We start from the raw sequence: 22,160 nt of genomic DNA on the forward strand, positions 1-22,160 counted from the left end.
AAGCTCTGACGCTCGGACGCTCAAGCTCTGACGCTCAAGCTCTGATGCTCAAGCTCTGACGCTCAAGCTCGGACGCTCAAGCTCGGACGCTCAAGCTCGGACGCTCAAGCTCAGACGCTCAAGCTCTGACGCTCAAGCTCTGACGCTCGGACGCTCAAGCTCTGACGCTCTGACGCTCAAGCTCTGACGCTCAAGCTCTGACGCTCAAGCTCTGACGCTCAAGCTCTGACGCTCAAGCTCTGACGCTCGGACGCTCAAGCTCTGACGCTCGGACGCTCTGACGCTCGGACGCTCAAGCTCTGACGCTCAAGCTCTGACGCTCAAGCTCTGACGCTCAAGCTCTGACGCTCAAGCTCTGACGCTCTGACGCTCAAGCTCCGACGCTCGGACGCTCAAGCTCTGACGCTCAAGCTCTGACGCTCAAGCTCTGACGCTCAAGCTCTGACGCTCAAGCTCAGACGCTCAAGCTCAGACGCTCAAGCTCTGACGCTCAAGCTCTGACGCTCTGACGCTCAAGCTCCGACGCTCGGACGCTCAAGCTCGGACGCTCAAGCTCTGACGCTCGGACGCTCAAGCTCTGACGCTCGGACGCTCAAGCTCTGATGCTCAAGCTCTGACGCTCGGACGCTCAAGCTCTGACGCTCGGACGCTCAAGCTCTGACGCTCGGACGCTCAAGCTCTGACGCTCGGACGCTCAAGCTCTGACGCTCAAGCTCTGACGCTCGGACGCTCAAGCTCTGACGCTCGGACGCTCAAGCTCTGACGCTCGGACGCTCAAGCTCAGAAGCTCAAGCTCAGACGCTCAAGCTCTGACGCTCAAGCTCTGACGCTCAAGCTCTGACGCTCAAGCTCTGACGCTCGGACGCTCTGACGCTCAAGCTCTGACGCTCGGACGCTCAAGCTCTGACGCTCAAGCTCTGACGCTCGGACGCTCAAGCTCTGACGCTCGGACGCTCAAGCTCTGATGCTCAAGCTCTGACGCTCGGACGCTCAAGCTCTGACGCTCGGACGCTCAAGCTCTGACGCTCAAGCTCTGACGCTCGGACGCTCAAGCTCTGACGCTCGGACGCTCAAGCTCTGACGCTCGGACGCTCAAGCTCAGAAGCTCAAGCTCAGACGCTCAAGCTCTGACGCTCAAGCTCTGACGCTCAAGCTCTGACGCTCGGACGCTCTGACGCTCAAGCTCTGACGCTCGGACGCTCAAGCTCTGACGCTCGGACGCTCTGACGCTCAAGCTCTGACGCTCGGACGCTCAAGCTCTGACGCTCAAGCTCTGACGCTCAAGCTCTGACGCTCGGACGCTCAAGCTCTGACGCTCAAGCTCTGACGCTCAAGCTCTGACGCTCAAGCTCTGACGCTCAAGCTCTGACGCTCGGACGTTCACGCTCTGACGCTCAAGCTCTGACGCTCAAGCTCTGACGCTCGGACGCTCAAGCTCGGACGCTCAAGCTCTGACGCTCGGACGCTCAAGCTCTGACGCTCGGACGCTCAAGCTCTGACGCTCGGACGCTCAAGCTCTGACGCTCGGACGCTCGGACGCTCAAGCTCTGACGCTCAAGCTCTGACGCTCAAGCTCTGACGCTCGGACGTTCACGCTCTGACGCTCAAGCTCTGACGCTCAAGCTCTGACGCTCGGACGCTCAAGCTCTGACGCTCGGACGCTCAAGCTCTGACGCTCGGACGCTCAAGCTCTGACGCTCGGACGCTCAAGCTCTGACGCTCGGACGCTCAAGCTCTGACGCTCGGACGCTCAAGCTCTGACGCTCGGACGCTCTGACGCTCTGACGCTCGGACGCTCTGACGCTCGGACGCTCAAGCTCGGACGCTCAAGCTCTGACGCTCAAGCTCTGACGCTCAAGCTCTGACGCTCAAGCTCTGACGCTCAAGCTCTGACGCTCAAGCTCAGACGCTCAAGCTCAGACGCTCAAGCTCTGACGCTCAAGCTCTGACGCTCAAGCTCAGACGCTCAAGCTCAGACGCTCGGACGCTCAAGCTCTGACGCTCGGACGCTCAAGCTCTGACGCTCGGACGCTCAAGCTCTGACGCTCGGACGCTCAAGCTCAGACGCTCAAGCTCAGACGCTCAAGCTCAGACGCTCAAGCTCAGACGCTCAAGCTCTGACGCTCGGACGCTCAAGCTCTGACGCTCAAGCTCTGACGTTGACGCTCAAGCTCTGACGCTCGGACGTTGACGCTCAAGCTCTGACGCTCGGACGCTCCAGCTCTGACGTTGACGCTCCATCTCTGACGCTCGGACGTTGACGCTCCAGCTCTGACGCTCGGACGTTGACGCTCCAGCTCTGACGCTCGGACGTTGACGCTCCAGCTCTGACGCTCGGACGTTGACGCTCCAGCTCTGACGCTCGGACGTTCCAGCTCTGACGCTCCAGCTCTGACGCTCGGACGTTCCAGCTCTGACGCTCCAGCTCGGACGTTGACGCTCCAGCTCGGACGTTGACGCTCCAGCTCTGACGCTCGGACGTTGACGCTCCAGCTCTGACGCTCGGACGTTGACGCTCCAGCTCTGACGCTCGGACGTTGACGCTCCAGCTCTGACGCTCGGACGTTGACGCTCCAGCTCTGACGCTCGGACGTTGACGCTCCAGCTCTGACGCTCGGACGTTGACGCTCCAGCTCTGACGCTCGGACGTTGACGCTCCAGCTCTGACGCTCGGACGTTGACGCTCCAGCTCTGACGCTCGGACGTTGACGCTCCAGCTCTGACGCTCGGACGTTCCAGCTCTGACGCTCCAGCTCTGACGCTCGGACGTTCCAGCTCTGACGCTCCAGCTCGGACGTTGAAGCTCCAGCTCTGACGCTCGGACGTTGACGCTCCAGCTCGGACGTTGACGCTCCAGCTCTGACGCTCGGACGTTGACGCTCCAGCTCTGACGCTCGGACGTTGACGCTCCAGCTCTGACGCTCGGACGTTGACGCTCCAGCTCTGACGCTCGGACGTTGACGCTCCAGCTCTGACGCTCGGACGTTGACGCTCCAGCTCTGACGCTCGGACGTTGACGCTCCAGCTCTGACGCTCGGACGTTGACGCTCCAGCTCTGACGCTCGGACGTTGACGCTCCAGCTCTGACGCTCGGACGTTGACGCTCCAGCTCTGACGCTCGGACGTTGACGCTCCAGCTCTGACGCTCGGACGTTGACGCTCCAGCTCTGACGCTCGGACGTTGACGCTCCAGCTCTGACGCTCGGACGTTGACGCTCCAGCTCTGACGCTCGGACGTTGACGCTCAAGCTCTGACGCTCGGACGTTGACGCTCAAGCTCTGACGCTCGGACGTTGACGCTCACCCTCACACGCTCACCCTCACACGCTCACCCTCACACGCTCACCCTCACAATCTCACCCTCACAATCTCACCCTCACAATCTCACCCTCACAATCTCACCCTCACAATCTCACCCTCTCACCCTCACCCTCTCACCCTCACCCTCTCACCCTCACACTCTCACCCTCACACTCTCACCCTCACACTCTCACCCTCACACTCTCACCCTCACACTCTCACCCTCACACTCTCACCCTCACACTCTCACCCTCACACTCTCACCCTCACACTCTCACCCTCACACTCTCACCCTCACACTCTCACCCTCACACTCTCACCCTCACACTCTCACCCTCACACTCTCACCCTCACACTCTCACCCTCACACTCTCACCCTCACACTCTCACACTCTCACCCGCTCCCACGCTCACCCTCACATTCTCACCCTCTCCCACGCTCACCCTCACACGCTCACCCTGTGCTAGCCGGTCATCTCCCTCACACGCTCACCCTGTGCTAGCCGGTCATCTCCCGGCTGCTCGCAGAAGTACCCCGACCGGCGGCCTCGCTCCCCGGTCCTCCAAAATTCAATAGGGGCCCCGGGGGGATACATTGAGGGTTAATTTAAAGTAGTGCACAACCCATTTAAACACTGCTTCGCTGATTAGTCGCGCCCAGTCGGACGCATACATATTCTAGAATACCCGATGCGTTAGAATCGGGCCACCATCTAGTTTATTATAATAAGGGAAGAATTATTCTATAGTACAGAGAACTATACTACCAGAAAAACCATCATTAGGTAACTGCACTTATTTTGTGATAACTTCTGCTTTAGTAAGGGGGAGCAACAATAAAATTAAGATTCACTCCGTTCTTGAGAACAGAATAAACATTTAGCAACAAAAATGTTGCAAAGTTGATTTTTTTTTATTAACAACCTTGCAATTTTCACGCTGCCTACTAGGCCCAATACTCGACTCATACTTCCTGTTCTCTACAAGAGACTTTTCAACAGTCTCATTATCATCATACACAAAATTACAATGGCAGGTAACACCTGTATGATGAGTGAAGAAATAGTCTAGCTTCACCAATGGATTGGCTGAGCAATTGTAAGTAAACAGTGCTGTAGAATATGATGATTGCAATATATTAAGAAGATAAAAACTTTGATGGGAGGAGGAGTGCTTCTTTAAAAAAGTAAAAAAAAAAAATTTAAATAAAAGGTCATTTTCCTTTAACACATTCCCTTTACACCAAAGACTTTCAAACGATTCCCCCCTTGATAGCCCAAAGAAAACTTCTGAAGGAAATGCATCAGAAACATGAGACAGAACAGGCGTCGCCTCTCTCAGGGCAAACAAGTCAGCAAATACTTATTAATTATTCCCAGTAAAGGATCGTACACTGAGGACCCCAGCAAGATGGCTGGCCGTTGTCTAATTAAAAATGGGCTGTCTTTATGAGACAAATCCTTTAATGTATTCTTGTGTATGGTAATAAGGAGGAGACTACAATCTTTATCAAGTTACTTTTAAACATTTAAAATAAGGACCACACTATTCCGATACTGCGACAATCAAGTCTCAAAAAGTTGGAACTAGTTGGATTTTTTGTGACTTTCTTGTCGCAGAACCTTGCGGGTCACAAAGCGACCCCACTCACGCGCAGATCTCTGGATATGCGACCTATGTCTCAATAAAAGTCGCTATATGACTCCAGAATGATGGCAGAGAGAATAAGGTATAATACAGCCTTAAAAAAGGAGTTGCGCTGTGGGGATTCGCCGGTTTCTGACCCGGGACCGGAGGGTATGTATGAGTTATACATACTCCTGACCAGAGCCTGTCCAGTGGGTGTGGTCTTGCTCCATACACTTGTATAGAGCAAGGCCACGCCCTCTAGTCAGCCACACCCACTAGACCGCCGTGTCACTAGTCGGGGCGCGGCCTTGCTCCATACAAGTGTATGGAGTGAGGCCGCGCCCACTAGACGGGTTCTGCCAGGGAGTATGCATAACGCATATATACAGTCCGGTCCCGTCTCAGAAACCGGTGAATCTCTGCAGTACACAGAGTGACAGCAGACTTATTGATTTGGACCGGACAACCCCTTTAAATCAGGATCAGTAAATACAGTAGCCTGTGCTGCATTATTATATTATATATATATATATATATATACATACACACACATATATATATATATATATATATATATATATATATATATATATATATATATATATATATATATATATATATATATATATATATATATATATATATATATATATATATACACAGTACAGACCAAAAGTTTGGACACACCTTCTCATTTAAAGATTTTTCTGTATTTTCATGACTATGAAAATTATACATTCACACTGAAGGCATCAAAACTATGAATTAACACATGTGGAATTATATACTTAACAAAAAAGTGTGAAACAACTGAAGATATGTCTTATATTCTAGGTTCTTCAAAGTAGCCACCTTTTGCTTTGATGACTGCTTTGCACACTCTTGGCATTCTCTTGATGAGCTTCAAGAGGTAGTCACCAGAAATGGTTTTCACTTCACAGGTGTGCCCTGTCAGGTTTAATAAGTGGGATTTCTTGCCTTATAAATGGGGTTGGGACCAACAGTTGTGTTGTGCAGAAGTCTGGTGGATACACAGCTGATAGTCCTACTGAATTGACTGTTAGAATTTGTAGTATGAACCTAGAATATAAGACATATTTTCAGTTGTTTCACACTTTTTTGTTAAGTATATAATTCCACCTGTGGTAATTCATAGTTTTGATGCCTTCAGTGTGAATGTACAATTTTCATAGTCATGAAAATACAGAAAAATCTTTAAATGAGAAGGTGTGTCTAAACTTTTGGTCTGTACTATATATATATATATATATATATATATATATATATATATATATATATATATATATATATATATATATATATATATATATATATATATATATATATATATATAGGCAAAAAAAATTAGATGGCTCTTAAAGTTACAACAGTCGAGTTGTTCCACATAAATTCAGCTCAAAGCCATTGCAGAAAAAAAAATAAAAAAAAAAATGCATCATCTCCCCCGGTTGCTGCGCTCTTGGATGAACTGTGTCTGTCATTCTTGGCAGCACATTCACAGGTACAACCTTTTGTGTTATTAGTACAAATCGAGCAGTAATTGAAAGACATTACCAGCACTGAAACCTATTCAATAATTGTATAGCGGCATCGCTATTATTGCCGCGACAAACAGGAAACAGTGTGTGGTGGCCCAACGCCCCATTAATAACCTAGATTTGTGCTTCATGAACCAGTGCTGCCGTTAAAGGTCACAATCTTTTCTAAGAACCTCATTGCTTACCAGACCATTGAATCAAAAACTGTGACAAATTCTTATGCCAGAGCTGCAATCTGGGCGATCGATTGCTGCTGTTATATATATGTGGCTTTGGCTGAATATTATGGCTATCAATAAAGGGGTTGTCCATCTTTGGGGACAATATTTTTTTCTTATGTAAATATCCTTTTCGCAATTGGGTTTCATTAACAATTTTGCAACATTTGGCTTCTATAGCATTGTCTATTCCTGGCTGAAAAATAAGTTAACAGAGGTCCGTCAGTGAGCTCTGTTAGAATAGTGGAGCAACTCACTCGGGAAAATAGGAAAAAACACTAAAAACTGCAACTGACCCTGCTGGTTCCTGTACAGACTAGAGATCCTGACCCAGCAGTCCCTAGTGGTTCTTGCGTGAGCCGAGATAGCCCTAACTACAGACTACACGATGGTAACTCGAAACGATACTGCCTGAAAGGCTGTCGAGTGCTTCACGTTCCTCCTAAAGAATCGGAGGGCAGAGCAGAGTGTGAATTACCTACAAAAGGGAAATTGTGCTGAAAAAGGAAAAGATCCCACAGTGAGTAAAACAAACAATGAAATACAAAATAAACAATTAAGTACATACTATTAGACAATACGCAGCAGACTTCCTAAAAAGAAACAGAAGATAGGTGCAGGGTAAAGAACATAAACAGCAGAGACAAACCCTAGCTGGTCTTTCACTGACTGGCTTAAACTACAGCAGTATGGCTGGACATCCAAATGAGACATCACCAGCAGGGGGAAAGTATATAAAGCATAAAGCCGCACACGAAAGGTGATAGGGCAGAAAAAGGAGTAACTGAAAACACCTGTTACCCTAAAAACAATGAGGGAAGGATAAACGAAACTAAACAGGAGAAAAGGTGTATCTGTTGTGGCTCAGTGGACATAGAAGCCGACCACAAAGCACAGGTTCAAGGGTTCGAACCTAGAAAGCTCCTTTTCATGGTCCAATGGGAGAGAATCTAACTCTTCTATATGTCTTTTTTTAGCTCCTCTCAGAAGATTTCAGATAACTCTCACAGTCAAAATTTAATGTGCCAGACACATAGTATGTAGATGCAAAAAGGGTGAAAAATGTTTAAATGAAAACCAAAATTTAAAAAATTATTTTTAGCCTCAAATACATGCAATAAAAGTTAAGAAAAAAAAAGTAATTGTCCCCACAGGTGGACAACAAACCCCTTTACAGCCTGTGCCGTATTTGTACGCACAAGGCTGTAACCCCCGGTTCAGTGAGGGCTCCGGCGCTGAGCCCGCACTGAACCGGGCACATGTCAGCTGATTATTACAGCTGACATGTGCCTGCAACAGCCGCGGGTGGAATCGCGATCCACCCGCGGCTGTTAACATGTTAAATGCCACTGTCAATCTCTGACAGCGGCATTTAACAGTGCCGCGCCGGAAGCGCGTCACTTACCCCGCCCATCGGCGACCCCGTCACATGATCGCGGGTCACCGATGGGTTGGCATGACAACCCTGGGTCTGCAGCAGACTCCAGTGGTTGTCATGAGCTGGTCGCTATGAGCACCACCTAGTGGTCGGCGTTCATAGCACAGGAGCATTTTTACTACATAGAGGTGATCTGCTGATCATCTCTATGTAGCAGAGACGATCAGACAAGTGCTGCTTCTAGTCTCCTACGGAGCCTATAGAAGCAAGCAAAAAGTGAAAAAAAAAAAGTTATTAAAAAAATATAAAAGTTTAAATCACCCCCCTTTCGCCCCATTCAAAATAAAATAAAAAAAAAACCACATACACATATTTGGTATCGCCGCGTTCAGAATCGCCTGATCTATCAATATAAAAAAAGAATTAATCCGATCGGTAAACGGCGTAACGAGAAAAGAATTCTAAACGCCAGAATTATGTTTTTTGGTCGCCGCAACATTGCAATAATGGGCGATCAAAACATCGGATCTACCCCAAAATGGTATCAATAAAAACTTCAGCTCGGCACGCAAAAAATAAGCCCTCACCCGGCCCCAGATCCCGAAAAATGGAGACGTTACGGGTCTTGAAAAATGCAGCCATTTTTTGGAATTTTTTTTTCACCACTTAAATAAAAAAGAACCTATACATGTTTGGTGTCTACGAACTCGTAATGACCTGGAGAATAATAATGGCAGGTCAGTTTTAGCATTCAGTTAACGTGGTAAAAAAAAAATTAAAAAAATTATCTGTGGTATTGCACTTTTTTTGCAATTTCACCGCACTTGGAATTTTTTTCCCGCTTTTCCGTACACGATATGGTAAAACTAGTAATGGCGTTGAAAAGTACAACTCGTCCCGCAAAAAATAAGCCCTCACACGGCCATGTTGACCAAAAAATAAAAACGCTATGGCTCTGGGAACAAGGGGAGCAAAAAACGAAAAAGCAAAAAAGGAAAATACCAGGGTTACGAAAGGGTTAAATGTAAGTGCTGCATTGGACGCAAATAGCTTTTTAAGAGACTGGGAGGGGTGTGGAAAGTAGTTCCTGAAAATTCTTGGAAAAGAAAAATGTAAGACATTTCTAATGAGGGATAAGCTCCAGGAGTTCAGCAGAACCTCACACTTCTCAGATTCTCAGACACATTACAGAAGAGTGCACACAAGTATGGAAGGAAAAAAAAAAAAAGAAAATAATGCAGAAAACTCAACACGACTTCCAATGTAAAACAATATTAAACTGAATATACACAATTAGTAACTAAATGATTATAAGCTAATGTAGAGCATATTACACAATGACGCTGGCCGGTAATGCAGAAAATCTAACAAGCCCCGGAGCTCGGCTGTTATCAGCTTTATCAGGGTCTCCGCTCCTGCAGCGTCAGCTGGAGATATTCAGGTACAGCTTCTGAGAATCTAAAGTGAAGCGCCGTGGGATAACACTGTACGTAGAAATGGCTTTTACAGGTTTCCAGCATGGAAAAAGTAATTTGAGTCTAAAACTACAATAAGAGATATTAGGTAATGTGTCCAGAATGGAAAGGAAACTTTGACCAAGGTGAAGAATCGACAAAAAGTTCTGTAATTAGCTGGAACTAATGTGACAGCAGAATAAATGTTATTAGTAAATATTAGAATACTAAATAACACTTATCTATATACAAAGGAATATGAGATATTGGAAAATACCCAATGCTTTGACTGGGGAAAAAGCTAAATCATGGGCTCTCAATGACGAAGCTGAGCCAACGAGACAGTGTAAAAAGCATCCGCAGTCCTTTGGGGTTTAGCTACAGTGTAAAAAGCATCCGCAGTCCTTTGGGGTTTAGCTACAGTGTAAGAGGCATCCGCAGTCCGTTGGGGTTTAGCTACAGTGTAAGAGGCATCTGCAGTCCGTTGGGGTTTAGCTACAGTGTAAGAGGCATCCGCAGTCCGTTGGGGTTTAGCTACAGTGTAAGAGGCATCTGCAGTCCGTTGGGGTTTAGCTACAGTGTAAGAGGCATCTGCAGTCCTTTGCGGTTTAGCTACAGTGTAAGAGGCATCTGCAGTCCGTTGGGGTTTAGCTACAGTGTAAGAGGCATCTGCAGTCCGTTGGGGTTTAGCTACAGTGTAAGAGGCATCTGCAGTCCGTTGGGGTTTAGCTACAGTGTAAGAGGCATCTGCAGTCCTTTGGGGTTTAGCTACAGTGTAAGAGGCATCCGCAGTCCTTTGGGGTTTAGCTACAGTGTAAGAGGCATCTGCAGTCCTTTGGGGTTTAGCTACCAAAAAGTAAAACTTTTGTCAATATTTCTGATTGCATATTCATGTTTAATCAGTCAGATTAAGTGACATCCACTGAGAAGTAACAATAATGATAAAAGGTCTTTTAGAATACAAGAAAAAGGATTCTTCAAATGGATCTGTAATCATTCCTTATTTAAATCACCCAATATATACAGTGGATATAAAACCACTGAAGGAGTAGCCACAAACCAAAGAGAATAAAAGATTTTTGTTATTGAAATAGAATTAAAATAACCGTACGTGCAAAATATTGTGGTCCAATAAGGACATTTTTTTCCTTCCTCCTTATGGGACCACAATATTTTCCATGTACGGTTATTTTAATTATAGTTCTAGAAAAAAAAATCTTTTATTCTCTTTGGTGATTTGTGGCTACTCCATCAGTGCTGGTTTCATACGTTTTGACAGCTTATAGGAGTACTCCACCTCTTTATTCTTTTCACTTATTAGGGGGAACGCTTAAAGGGGTTGTCCAATCCCTTGTTGATTTAAATGTTTGGTCCCGATAAAAGAAAAAAGCCTATACTCCCCTCCTGTGCCGGCGCTGTTCCAGCGGTGTCAGCACTCGCGGTCCCGGGGCTCTTGTGCGATTGTTGTGACACGTGACGCCTGCGCCCAATCAGTCACTGTCTCCACCTTCGGACAAATCGAACATGAAGAGGAAGTCGGGGCTGCGGCTGATCTGACTTCCTCTATATCCAATTCGACAGGAGGCGGGGACAGTGATGCCAGGACTGATTGGGCGCCGAGGTCACGTGTCACAACAACAGCACAGGAGCCCTGAGACCGGGGGTGCCGACACCACGGGAACGGCGCCAGCATGGAAGGAGAGTATAAGCGTTTTTTATTTTATCGGGGCCATGCGTGGGGATGACAAGGAGTGGACAACTTATTTAAAAAAAGGTTATGTTCCCAACCTGGATACATAGTATGTGCTATATAAATGTTTTGATACTGGATATTAAAAGTCTACGACTCTCCTGTTAAATTGCCACTTTTTTGGTCAAGTAAAGAAAAAAAATCATACCAAGAAGAATCATTTTGGGACTTTTTCCACCTTTAGGATATGGGCACAGAGTCTTTCAAGGAGTTTTGGAAGCAGAAACTCAGCGGAAACTCTTAAAATCCTCCTAAAAACCTTTTGAGTTTCTGTTCCATAAACTAAGCAAAAAGACTGTGTACAGAGCCTTAAATGGGCTCTTCTGCTTTCTTTCGCATCACTAAGCAAACAGGACCATTTTGAACATAAATCCCCTTTTTCCTGGTCCTAAAATGGAACAGACGAGTGGAATTCCTTAAAGGGGTTGTCACTGCAGACCGGTGAATCCTCAAAGCACGCGCACTGCGAGGATTCTTCTTTGCCGGCGCCAGGAGCGGGCGATCTTATGACCGCTTGTATGCGTTTGCTAGACTAGACTTGTCCGACCTCATTTAATACACTTGCATTGAGTGAGGCTGTACCCGTCTAGTCGGAATGTGACCACATGAATGCAAATCACATACTTGCAGTCACGCGTCCTCCGCTCCCGGCACAGAAGAACCCTCACAGGGTGCAGTGTGCAATATGAGTTTTCACAAGTCTGCACTCACATGTAGTGACTGCAGACTTGTAGCCTAAGGCCTGACAACCCCTTTAATGTCAACCATAATCTGCACAATCCAATTGAAAAATACACTAAAAATATTTTCGGGTGGAACAAAGAAAATGAAAAAAAAAAAACAAATAATGTATTTGCATAAATATATATACACCCTTAAACTAATGCTTTGTTGAAGTGCCCTTTGAATTTTCTAATGGCATCGAATCTTTTTGGGTAGGGGTCTATCTGGACTTGGCAACCTTTCCCCACTCTTCCTTGCAGTAGAGCTCCAAATAAGTCAGATTGTGAGGGTGTTTCCTGTGCACAGCGCCCTCTTCAGATCACCCACAGATTTTGGATTCAATTGGGTCATTCCAAAATTTTGATCTTCTGGTGAAACCATTCTTTTATTGATTTGGAGGTATTCTTAGGGTCATTGTCAGGCTGAAAGGTGAAATTTCTCTTCATCTTCAGCAGAGGTCTGAAGGTTTTGCTGCAAAATTAACTGACATTTCGAACTGCTCATAATTCCTTCCGCCTTCACTTAAGCTCCAGTTTCACGTAATGAAAAACTGCCCGAAAAGCATAATGCTGCCTCCACCATGCTTCACTGTGGGTATAGTGTTGTTTTGGTGAGGCACAGTGTTGGCTTTGCACCACACGATGTTTGGTGCAAGCTTAACTGTGGTCTCATCAGACCATAACACGTTTTCTCACATGCTTTTGGCAGAACATAGCAGGGCTTGGATGTTTTTCTTTTTAAGAAAAGGCTACCCTCCTTTCTATCTGACAATTATTCTCTTCCAAATCACAGTTAGTGATGATAATTGTACAGCTATACATAGTTATAATATAGAAGTTGACAGCTCTGCCTTCATGACTGTATACTTATAATTTATTAGCCAATTTAAGAATACATAGAGAAAAACATAATCAGTGTCCTTTTAGCAGACAGAGACAGTACTAGCTCCAATTGCCCGTCTGATTCTGTTCTGATGAATCATGGAATTTTAAGCAGAGGAGAAAAAAGAATGAAGGCTCAAATCTGGGAATTAAGCTGGAGTCTGAAAATAATCAAAGTGAAGGCTAAACTGCGGGGGAAGTAGTACACGATATGGAGGAGACATGCTGAGTGTGAAACAATCAAGTGGGGGATGAACTGATGGTGGGGGTGGGTGCGAGAAATCACTGAACTGCTTCCATGATCAGAGAATATACTGGACATTGTAGGGCTTCACTTGCTATTAGGCCGCTGATAGCGTTCACACAGGTTTAGTCCAAACATGTGAAGTTTTATTGACTTCATAAATCCTCCAGTGGTTTCAAAACAAAACAGCCTCTTCTGAGCACAAAGGTATAAAATATACAGTTCATATGCCAGTAGGTAACAAATACCAGGGTGGGCTCACCCATCCAGATTAGTGACCACACTTCTTTAGACTCTGACTTCAGACTACAACACAAAAGGTCTTTCCACCTCTACTCCCAGACAAGGAATGAAGCAGCTGAGCCACCTTAAATAGGCTGTTCAGATCCCGGGGCAGAGACATGAGAGTATCCAGTCCTGCCCATCTCTGCTGACTGCTCCTAAAAACCTGGACCCATGCTGCCTTATTAAAAAACGCTCTCAGCACTAACTGTGCTGGAGCCTACTCTCCAAGTTTCACATCACAGAGGCTAGCCACCTCAGTGACACATATCTCCCATCCAGGACTTTACCAGTTGTTTTTCTACATATATTTTATGATTCCGATTTATTCACCAAGTGTGCACCCTTTTTGCTTCCCCCTGCACCATGCTCAACAATTGATAGGCTGGTGTGATATGCAATTACACAGTATAGAGTGGTCAATTAGCATCTGGGAAGTGCAGGAGACAGAGGGAGCAAATCCCTCATGAATGCTCTGGACTGTAGTTTATGATCGCTCCTATTTGACAAACGCCACAATAGTATTAGTGCCATTTTGGCTAATAAGTGAGCAGACTTATCCCTACCCTATGTTGACCTTGAATGGCAGCTTAGTATTAAGACAGATCCTCTTTCTTATTTTAATTCCATGTGGTATCATTGCTTGAGTCTACATGACCACAGCCTGAGAGGCCGAACTGGGGAGATTATGATTACTTCGCATCTTCATTGATTTTTCTCACTGCAGTATCGTCATTGAGATCGCTGTGTGGAGTCATGACCGCGTCAGTATGAAAACAAGCTGATTTACAGTTTGTGTTAACTCAGCATAAAAGAAACTTGCTGCACATTACTTTGGTTTGTGGTCACCATTTTCCGAGATTCATAACTTTTTTATTTCTCCTTCAATAGAGCTATATGAGGGCTTGTTTCTGCACGCCAATCGGTACTTTTTTTAATACCATTTTTGGATACATATGACGTTTTGATCGCTTTTTACTTCATTTTGGAAAGGAGGTGTGGCAACCAAAAATCAAATTCTGGGGTTTAATCTATTTTTTTTTTCATTTATGGTATCTGCTGTATGGTTGAATAAATGTATATTTTAATAGAATAGACATAGGCTGTGTGCACATGTCGCAGTTTTACAGTGCAGATTTCTCAGAAAACCTGAAGGGTTTCCTGATGCCAGCAAAGTGAATGAGAATCCTGAAGTTTCATGCACACTTGGCTTATTTGTGACGTGCAGATTTTGTGCAGATTCAAATCTGCAGCATGTCAATTCTTTCAGCGTTTTTGCAACTTTTTTTCACGCATTGACTGCAATGAATTCAGTAAAAAATGCAATAAAAACGCAGGTCTAAAAAGGATTGCAGATTTGCTGAGTATTTGCTGCTTTTTTGCAGCATTTTTAGACAGCAGGGAATGCTATAGAGATAGACAAGCGCCATAGGCTTTGGACGGCGGATTCGGGGAACTTTGTGGGAAGCGCTGGACTACGTCGGACCTGCGTGGGAACTTTTTTTCTAATAAATTGGTGAACAAGGAACAGGGTCTTGTTTTTATTCTTCTCTGCTTATGTTTTTCAGGTTTCCATTTGTGGACTATGTCGGTTTACTAGCACCAAGGCTTGATGTCAGCTGTGTTTTTGGACAATTCACAGTGGACATCATCCCCAAGCCCCATTACCCCGAATGCCACCGCACCAGGGCAATCGGAAAAATTCAAGGCAAAGCGACAAAAATCGCGCATATAATGTGATGTACCACTTCTGGGGTAGCTGCGGACTGGTATTTTTAGGATGGGAAGGGCCCAATAACCATGGACCTTCCCAGTCTGATAATATCAACTCACAGCTGTCTACTTTACCTTTGCTGGTTACAAAAAATGAGGGGACCCCACGTAGTTTTTTTCATTCATTTAATCATAAAAGGCTGTATAATAAACTCCACATGGTGCAATTTTATAATATGTCGGGGGGTTGTGAAATTATATGTCTGTAAGTCTGTCTGTCTGTCTCTATAGCATTTATTCACTTACAAAATTATAGAAATTTGCAGGTAAAAAAATGCACATATTTGGTGCTGCGTTTTTCTGCAAAGAGATGAAGAATGGTGAAGAAATTTCTGCATCAAAATACTCAAGATGTGCACATACTCTTAAAGATGTTGCGATACTGAATATGCATTTTTTTATATGGGAAATGGGGTGTGTGATTCAATAGGATACATACATATGTATGTATGTAGATAGTAATTGCTTTACTATATGCTTTAACATTTCACTATTGCAGCAGAGTAAAAATCACAGTCTCTGATGAAGCCAAGCTTTCACTGAAGCACCAAGATGGCAGAGATGGGGTTCTTCAAGAGGTCTTTGACTGTTATGCCATTGGCACCCTGTAATCACGTTGTGGGTGAACCAATGAATGTCCAAAAGGTCGCCCCAGCAGGATTGTGCCACTCAAATGTCACTGTCAGAGATGGACAGCGGCATTTAAGTGGATAAACAGCAGCAATCAGAGCTGCCCCAATCTCTGCTGTTAGAGGCAAGTGCCAGTCGTATAATACAGCTGGCATCCCCGCTGTGTGGAACGGGTTCAGCTCCTGAGCGAGCACTGTGCACCCGCATCCTCTCCATAATCGATATATACACGATATTTAGACATTTCATACAAATTTCAACAAGCCTATGGGTCATGTTGCATATGGATAGTTCTAAAATTTCCTTTGCAGTATCCTGATGTTACAGGTTACTGATGGAGACCTATAAAGCGAATATACTTTTTTTGTTACTCTGGAATTACGACATTTACGCTGCATTTTTCCGCTTCATGATCACTAGGTAACATGTCATGTCCCCTCCTATTTCACCCTTGTGTTGGACCCCATGAATGATCACAACATGGGGGAGCTGATATTCACACGGACTCCAATATCAGCAACAGATCAATATATACCCCTACCAAAAAATTACAATCACTGCTGAGACATGGCGGCAAATCTATTGTGCGTGTTTGATGTGTGTCTTAATAAAAGATGAAGAAAGAAAGGCAGAAAATAATTAATCTATTTTACTTTTTAGTAAATTAGGTCTCTTGTATATGATCAGAACTGCGGTCAGTCCAGGCACTGCAGTCAGTGTAAGGCAGGGCTGTGGTGTCGGTAAGCCAAACCTCCGACTTCGACTCCTCAATTTCCATGACACCGACTCCGACTCTACCAAAATGGACACTGACTCCACAGCCCAGTGTATGGACTGCGAAATATGGCGACTGCGTGGTGGCTGGCCACCTGTAGCAGAAACTTCTCCCACTGCAGTAGCCATGTGCTGCACTATTCGGATACAAAACTGAGTCCATTGGACATTAAAAAGACTTGCACAGGAGCAGCTTTACATGTGAAATGATGGTGCAAAATATATAAAAAGAGTGAAAAAAGTTTTTACAGAGTTTTTTTTTTTTTTACTAGTGTTCTTTAGTGGCATTTTCTATTTGGTTACCTTTTTTTTTACATGTTGTTTTCCTAATGTCCTACAGTAAGATATTTGGAGGAGGTTTAATGAGACACACAGGGTTAAACTGCTGGTTTATCGGAGGTAGCGCTGTACATAATGAGCTGCTTCTCGGAGAGAATTTATTTATTTTACTCACTTATATAGCGCCATTAATTCTCTAGCACTTTACAGACATTATCATCGCTGTCCCCATCGGGGCTCGCAATCTACATTCTCTATCAGTACGTCTGGAGTGTAGGAGGAAACTGGAGAACCTGGAGGAAACCCAAGCAAACATGGTTGGCCAGATCTTGTCCTTGGTGGGATTTGAACACAGGACCCCAGCGCTGCAGGGCTGCAATGCTAACCACTGAGCCACCGTGCTGCCCTATGCCTTGTGTGGTCATCAGCACACTGCTCGGTGTCACCATCAGCTGTCACTACCTTCTCTGATATTATACGTCCTGCTGAATCCAAGCCATTATCCATTCGGCCACATGATCATGAGCTGCAGACTTTGATCGCTTTACATTTGATGCAACTGACCCTCAGATCTCTAGTAGTCTGTGGTTGGTTAGGCACCTGGAGTCATGCAGACATCCGCGTTTTATGTATAGAACACATACCTATTACTTATAGCAAAGAACTACATCAGGATCTTCCAGAAAAATCAAAAATTTTGATTGTGGCAAAAATATTCCAACAGGAAGAGGAAAAAAGAAAACGCAAACACTTCCACCCCCACTATAAAAAACATTAAAATACAAGGCAAACGCATTTCGGGCACATGTCCTTAATGATTGCAATCCGAAATGAATTTGCCTCGTATTTTATCATTTATTAGCGGTGGTGGAAGTGTTTGGTGTTTTCTTTTTTCCTCTTCCTGTTGGAATATTTTTGTCACAAAAAATAAAAAATTTGGATTTTTATGAAAGATCCTGATGCTGGAAATGACTTCTTTCCTTCAATTCCTGATGCACCACAGCTTCCGAGCAGTGGATCTCTATTTGGGTGAGCTGACTTCAGAGGGTTTCCCTCTCATTTTTTGTTATTACTTTTAGTACTTATATTACTTAGATGCGATCTGCTTTATTTGTTCAGCCCCTTCATGACCGGGAAATTTTCCATTATTTTGCGTTTTACTTCCCTGAATTGAGCTAAGAGACGTCTTGTGTTTTACCCGCTGAGCTGACATTTGTATTGATCCCTTTTTGGCATACATACAACCTTTAGCCTTTTACTACAGGCTCTGCAGAGACTTGAACCTGGGATCACTTAATCGTTTATACTACAATTTATAGTTAAATTGCTATTATCCGGTAAAGGCCAGGAACAAATGGGGCTTCATATGAGTATCAACATGGTAGACAAAGGGGGACTTTTACAGACCCCAGCTTTCAGTGATTGACAGCGGCATTTAAATGGGTAAATAGCAGCGACAGGCGCTTGCTCCGGCTGTTGCTGATACAGGAAGACGCTGCCTGTGTAGGTGTATGTGCACACAACGAGGTTTATCAACAGGAGGACGCTTCATCAAACTCCAGTGTTTCCTCCCTAAAGCATCTTTTGAACCATTCTTTTGGTCATTTACTAAGCGCTTTTTCCACTTTGACCACCAGCGTTTTTTGGGGGGTATAGTGTTTTTTTTCCAGCGTTTTTGAGTCTTTTTATACTGGCTTTTTTTTTTTCTGCTGGTAACATGCTCAGAAAGACGCCTTCCCATTGACTACTATAAAGTTTAGTCGGCTTTAAGAGCAGAAGAAGAATGCTTATATCACATTTTAACCGCGTCTTGGGAAATCTGATGCCGTTAACCCCTTCACGACACAGCACATTTCCATTTTTACCTCTTCTTCTTCCAAGAGTCATAACTTTTTTATTTTTCTGCCCTACAACCATATGCTGGCTGTTTTGTTTTTTTTGGCGAGACGAGTTGTACTTTTGAATGACACCATTCCCTCCATTATGTGATGCACTGGAAAACGGAAAAAAATTCCAAGTGTGTCGAAATTGCAAATCCACAATTGTATTTGGGTTTTGTTTTTTTTTTATTTACCATGTTCACTATACGGTAAAACTGACCGGGCAATATGATTCTCCAGGTCAGTACAAGTACACAGATACCAAATATGTAGAGGTTTTTTTTTGTTTTGTTTTTTAAATAATTGAAAATTAGGGAAAAAATAAATAAATAAAATTAGATTTCCAAGACCCGTAACATTTTCAGGATATGGGGATGTGTTGGGGCTTATTTTTGCTTTTTACACCCTGAGCTGACGTTTTTATTGATATCATTTGGGGGTAGATATGATGTATTGACCGTCTCTTATTGCATTATATTGCAATGTTGCGGTGAGCAAAAAAACGTAATTCTGGCATTTTAATACCCTTTTCTCGTTACACCGTTTAATGATCGGATTCATTTTTTGTATATTTTGATAGAACGGACATTTCTTAACGTGGTGAAACCAAATGTGTATTTTTTTTATTAATTGTTTTATTTAAATGAGGCAAAAGAGGGGTAATTTAAACTTTTGCAGTTTTTTTTTCTACTTTTTGTTTTTACTTTTTTTTATTCACTTTATACTGTATTTAGTAATCCCCTTAATATTCCCAGAGATTGACAGCGGCATTTGACATGTTATCAGGAGCTCCACGCACAACCATTAGAGGCAGATGATGGCTGATTAAATCAGCCATCATCAGCCAGGAAAGATGCGGGCTCGGCGTGTGAGCCCGCATCAAAGTCAGGAACACGACATATGACGCCATTTTCTGTACATCATATATCCTGAAGGGGTTAGAAAATGCTCTAAATCCTGCACATATGAACAGCATGTCGTTTTTACATAGAAAGGCATGTGTTCAATTCATTTCAGTACTTAGTTAGGCTATGTTCCCACAATGAGCTCTTGGTGAGCTTTTGATGTTCTTCTGCACCATTAAATAAAATAGGCTACTTGCATTTTTTCGAAAATACACAGCATAAAAAACTCACCATAAAAATCATCGTGGGAACATAGCCGTAGTGTTTTTTTCTAGGCAGGTTTCGGAGCAGATCCTCCTGGAAAAGGCCTATTGCACATTCCCTTACACAGCCAGCATTTGCCGGTTATGGTGCATTTACGTGATTTGGTCTCAAAGTGGTTAATGAGTTGGAGAATCTTGTGTGAAGATTTTGAGATCTGTGATATAATTTATGACATTTCGAGCCCGCTTACATTTGCGTATAAATCGGAAGAGTGCAATCTGATAAAAAATAATCGGATTGAACTCGGACCAATGTAAGTCAATGAGGCAGGTGCAGATCTGCGTATTTTTTTTCAGCTGTATTCAGCAAGAGAAAAAAAAATGGTCGCATGCTGTACGGATAATCAGTATGGCATCCGATTCTTACGGACACATTACAATTCTGAAGCATAGGAAACTGTAAATGGTCCTGTACAAGAGTAATAGCTGCTGAGCAAAAAAAACGGATTGTACACGGATAAGTGAGAAAAAATAATCCCACTCTCCTGGATGAGAATGGGACCAATTTTTTATCCGCTAGTGTGAGCGAGCCTTTAGCCAGACAAATTAAAAAGAAATCCCTGTGTCTGTAGCACTCTATAGGCTCCCTTATATCTCACCCAGGAAGAGCGGCGTCGTTACGTCATTTGTGAGGTCGTTGGGATCGGCCCCGGCTTGCAGCAGGATCTGAGAGCACCGGACACTTCCACGTTTTGCAGCAAGATGCAGAGCGGATTCCCCTTCGAAAGTCTTTGACTTTACGTATGCCCTGGATGGAGCTGTAGGGGTGGTAATATATAGTATTAGTAAGGAGACTGTAGCATCTGCTTATAACATCATGATAGCTATGTTTCTCTCATGCATTACAGTATTCACAGATACGTGGACTAGGGGCAGGTTTTCTGAGCAGCAGCTGGAGTGGATCAGAGCCTCCACCTCAGCATGGTAAACTATTAAGTCTGATAAAATGGAAGATGAAAATAGGGAAACACAATGGACCCCAGGGCTGGTAATTTTAGGCTGGGAAGGGCTCAATAAACAGGGACCTTCCCAGCCTGATAATATCAGCCATAAGCTGTCTGCTTTACCTTGGCTGGTTATCAAAAATAGGTGGGACCCTGTGTCATTTTTTTCATTTATGTATTAGGTTAAGGCATGTACAGTAAACTACACACTCACGGCACTAATTATATATCTCACGGATATCCATCTATCTATTCTCTAGCTTTGCACATCTAACACCTAAACATCTGTAATTTCTATTCTAGTTCATGTAACAGGGACAGCACATGTACACAGGTATGTCACACGGACACGCAAAACTGATAAGCCCCACCGGTATAGGGGTTAAGACATGTTTTTTTGGTATTTTTTTTATATACTTGTCAAGAGGGTGTGGCCTTTTGGAAAGGAAGTGTACCAGCGGACCCCAGTATAGTCAATGAGACTCCACTGCGCACCATTGTAGACACTAGAAAAGCTCACTAAGCCTGCATCACTTTTAATAGTGGCATTATGGAGGTGCACGGTACATCTACGGTCAGGGTCAAAAGGAGATGAAAAATCAGATTATTAGATTGCAAGCACAAGTGGGTTTAACCAGTAAGGGCTTGTGCCATCTATTGTGCCTTGTTGCCACATACCACATTGGGATTATTCATACTGAGGTCAAACACCCCCAGTGTTAATGGGGTGCAGATTTATGAGTAGGACGCATGAATGCTGGGCAGAAATTGCACAGATTAACATCTCCAGCAACTCCATTTCTCTTCCTTGTGCTGGGGTACTTGTATGGTAAAGGTGTGCCAGGAATCGTTCTCTGCACAATCTGACATGGACGGGTGCAGGGGTAACCTGTGTGGCACATTGGACATGTACAAAACACCCATGATGTATAAAGAGCGAAGCAAAGTAGAGAAAAGAAAGGTCTGACTATAAGGGTTGTAGATGATAATCAGAGCACAGAACAAAGAGAAGACAGGAGTGTAAGGAGCGTCTCACCGCGCCGGTAATGACGCCTATACCTGAATTAATTAACAGCTGTAAACACGGCGCGGCGTCAGCAAACGCGGCTTCGTGAATTGGCATCCATCCTCTGTTATCAGGCACATCCACGCTTCTTCCTTTTTTAATTAGTTTCCTCAAGGATTTTATATCACCGCTGCGAGCGGCATGTCCGACGGTAGAACATCTATCAGTATACGCCTCGGAGAAATCCATTCCCACCTGTACACAAGACAGAAGCTCAATAACCAAAGG

General features: G+C 44.4%; 1 protein-coding gene across 3 annotated transcripts in view; it reads right to left on the minus strand.

Annotated features, from left to right (window-relative positions):
* Positions 1–22,160, minus strand: part of ASB3 (ankyrin repeat and SOCS box containing 3) — a 168,603-nt gene that overhangs the window by 134,403 nt on the left and 12,040 nt on the right. For all 3 annotated transcript variants that reach the window (XM_073672125.1, XM_073672124.1, XM_073672126.1), the window contains exons 3-4: positions 21,926–22,127; positions 20,522–20,680 (exon numbers count right to left, since the gene is read on the minus strand). In XM_073672125.1, coding sequence (XP_073528226.1) covers positions 20,522–20,680; positions 21,926–22,121 — 355 coding nt within the window. In that variant the 5' untranslated portion in view covers positions 22,122–22,127. The remainder of the gene's footprint in view (positions 1–20,521; positions 20,681–21,925; positions 22,128–22,160) is intronic.

Source organism: Phyllobates terribilis, unplaced genomic scaffold (assembly GCF_046119375.1).
Source record: "Phyllobates terribilis strain yellow unplaced genomic scaffold, ASM4611937v1 Scaffold_3__8_contigs__length_932513732, whole genome shotgun sequence".
Taxonomy (NCBI): domain Eukaryota; kingdom Metazoa; phylum Chordata; class Amphibia; order Anura; family Dendrobatidae; genus Phyllobates; species Phyllobates terribilis.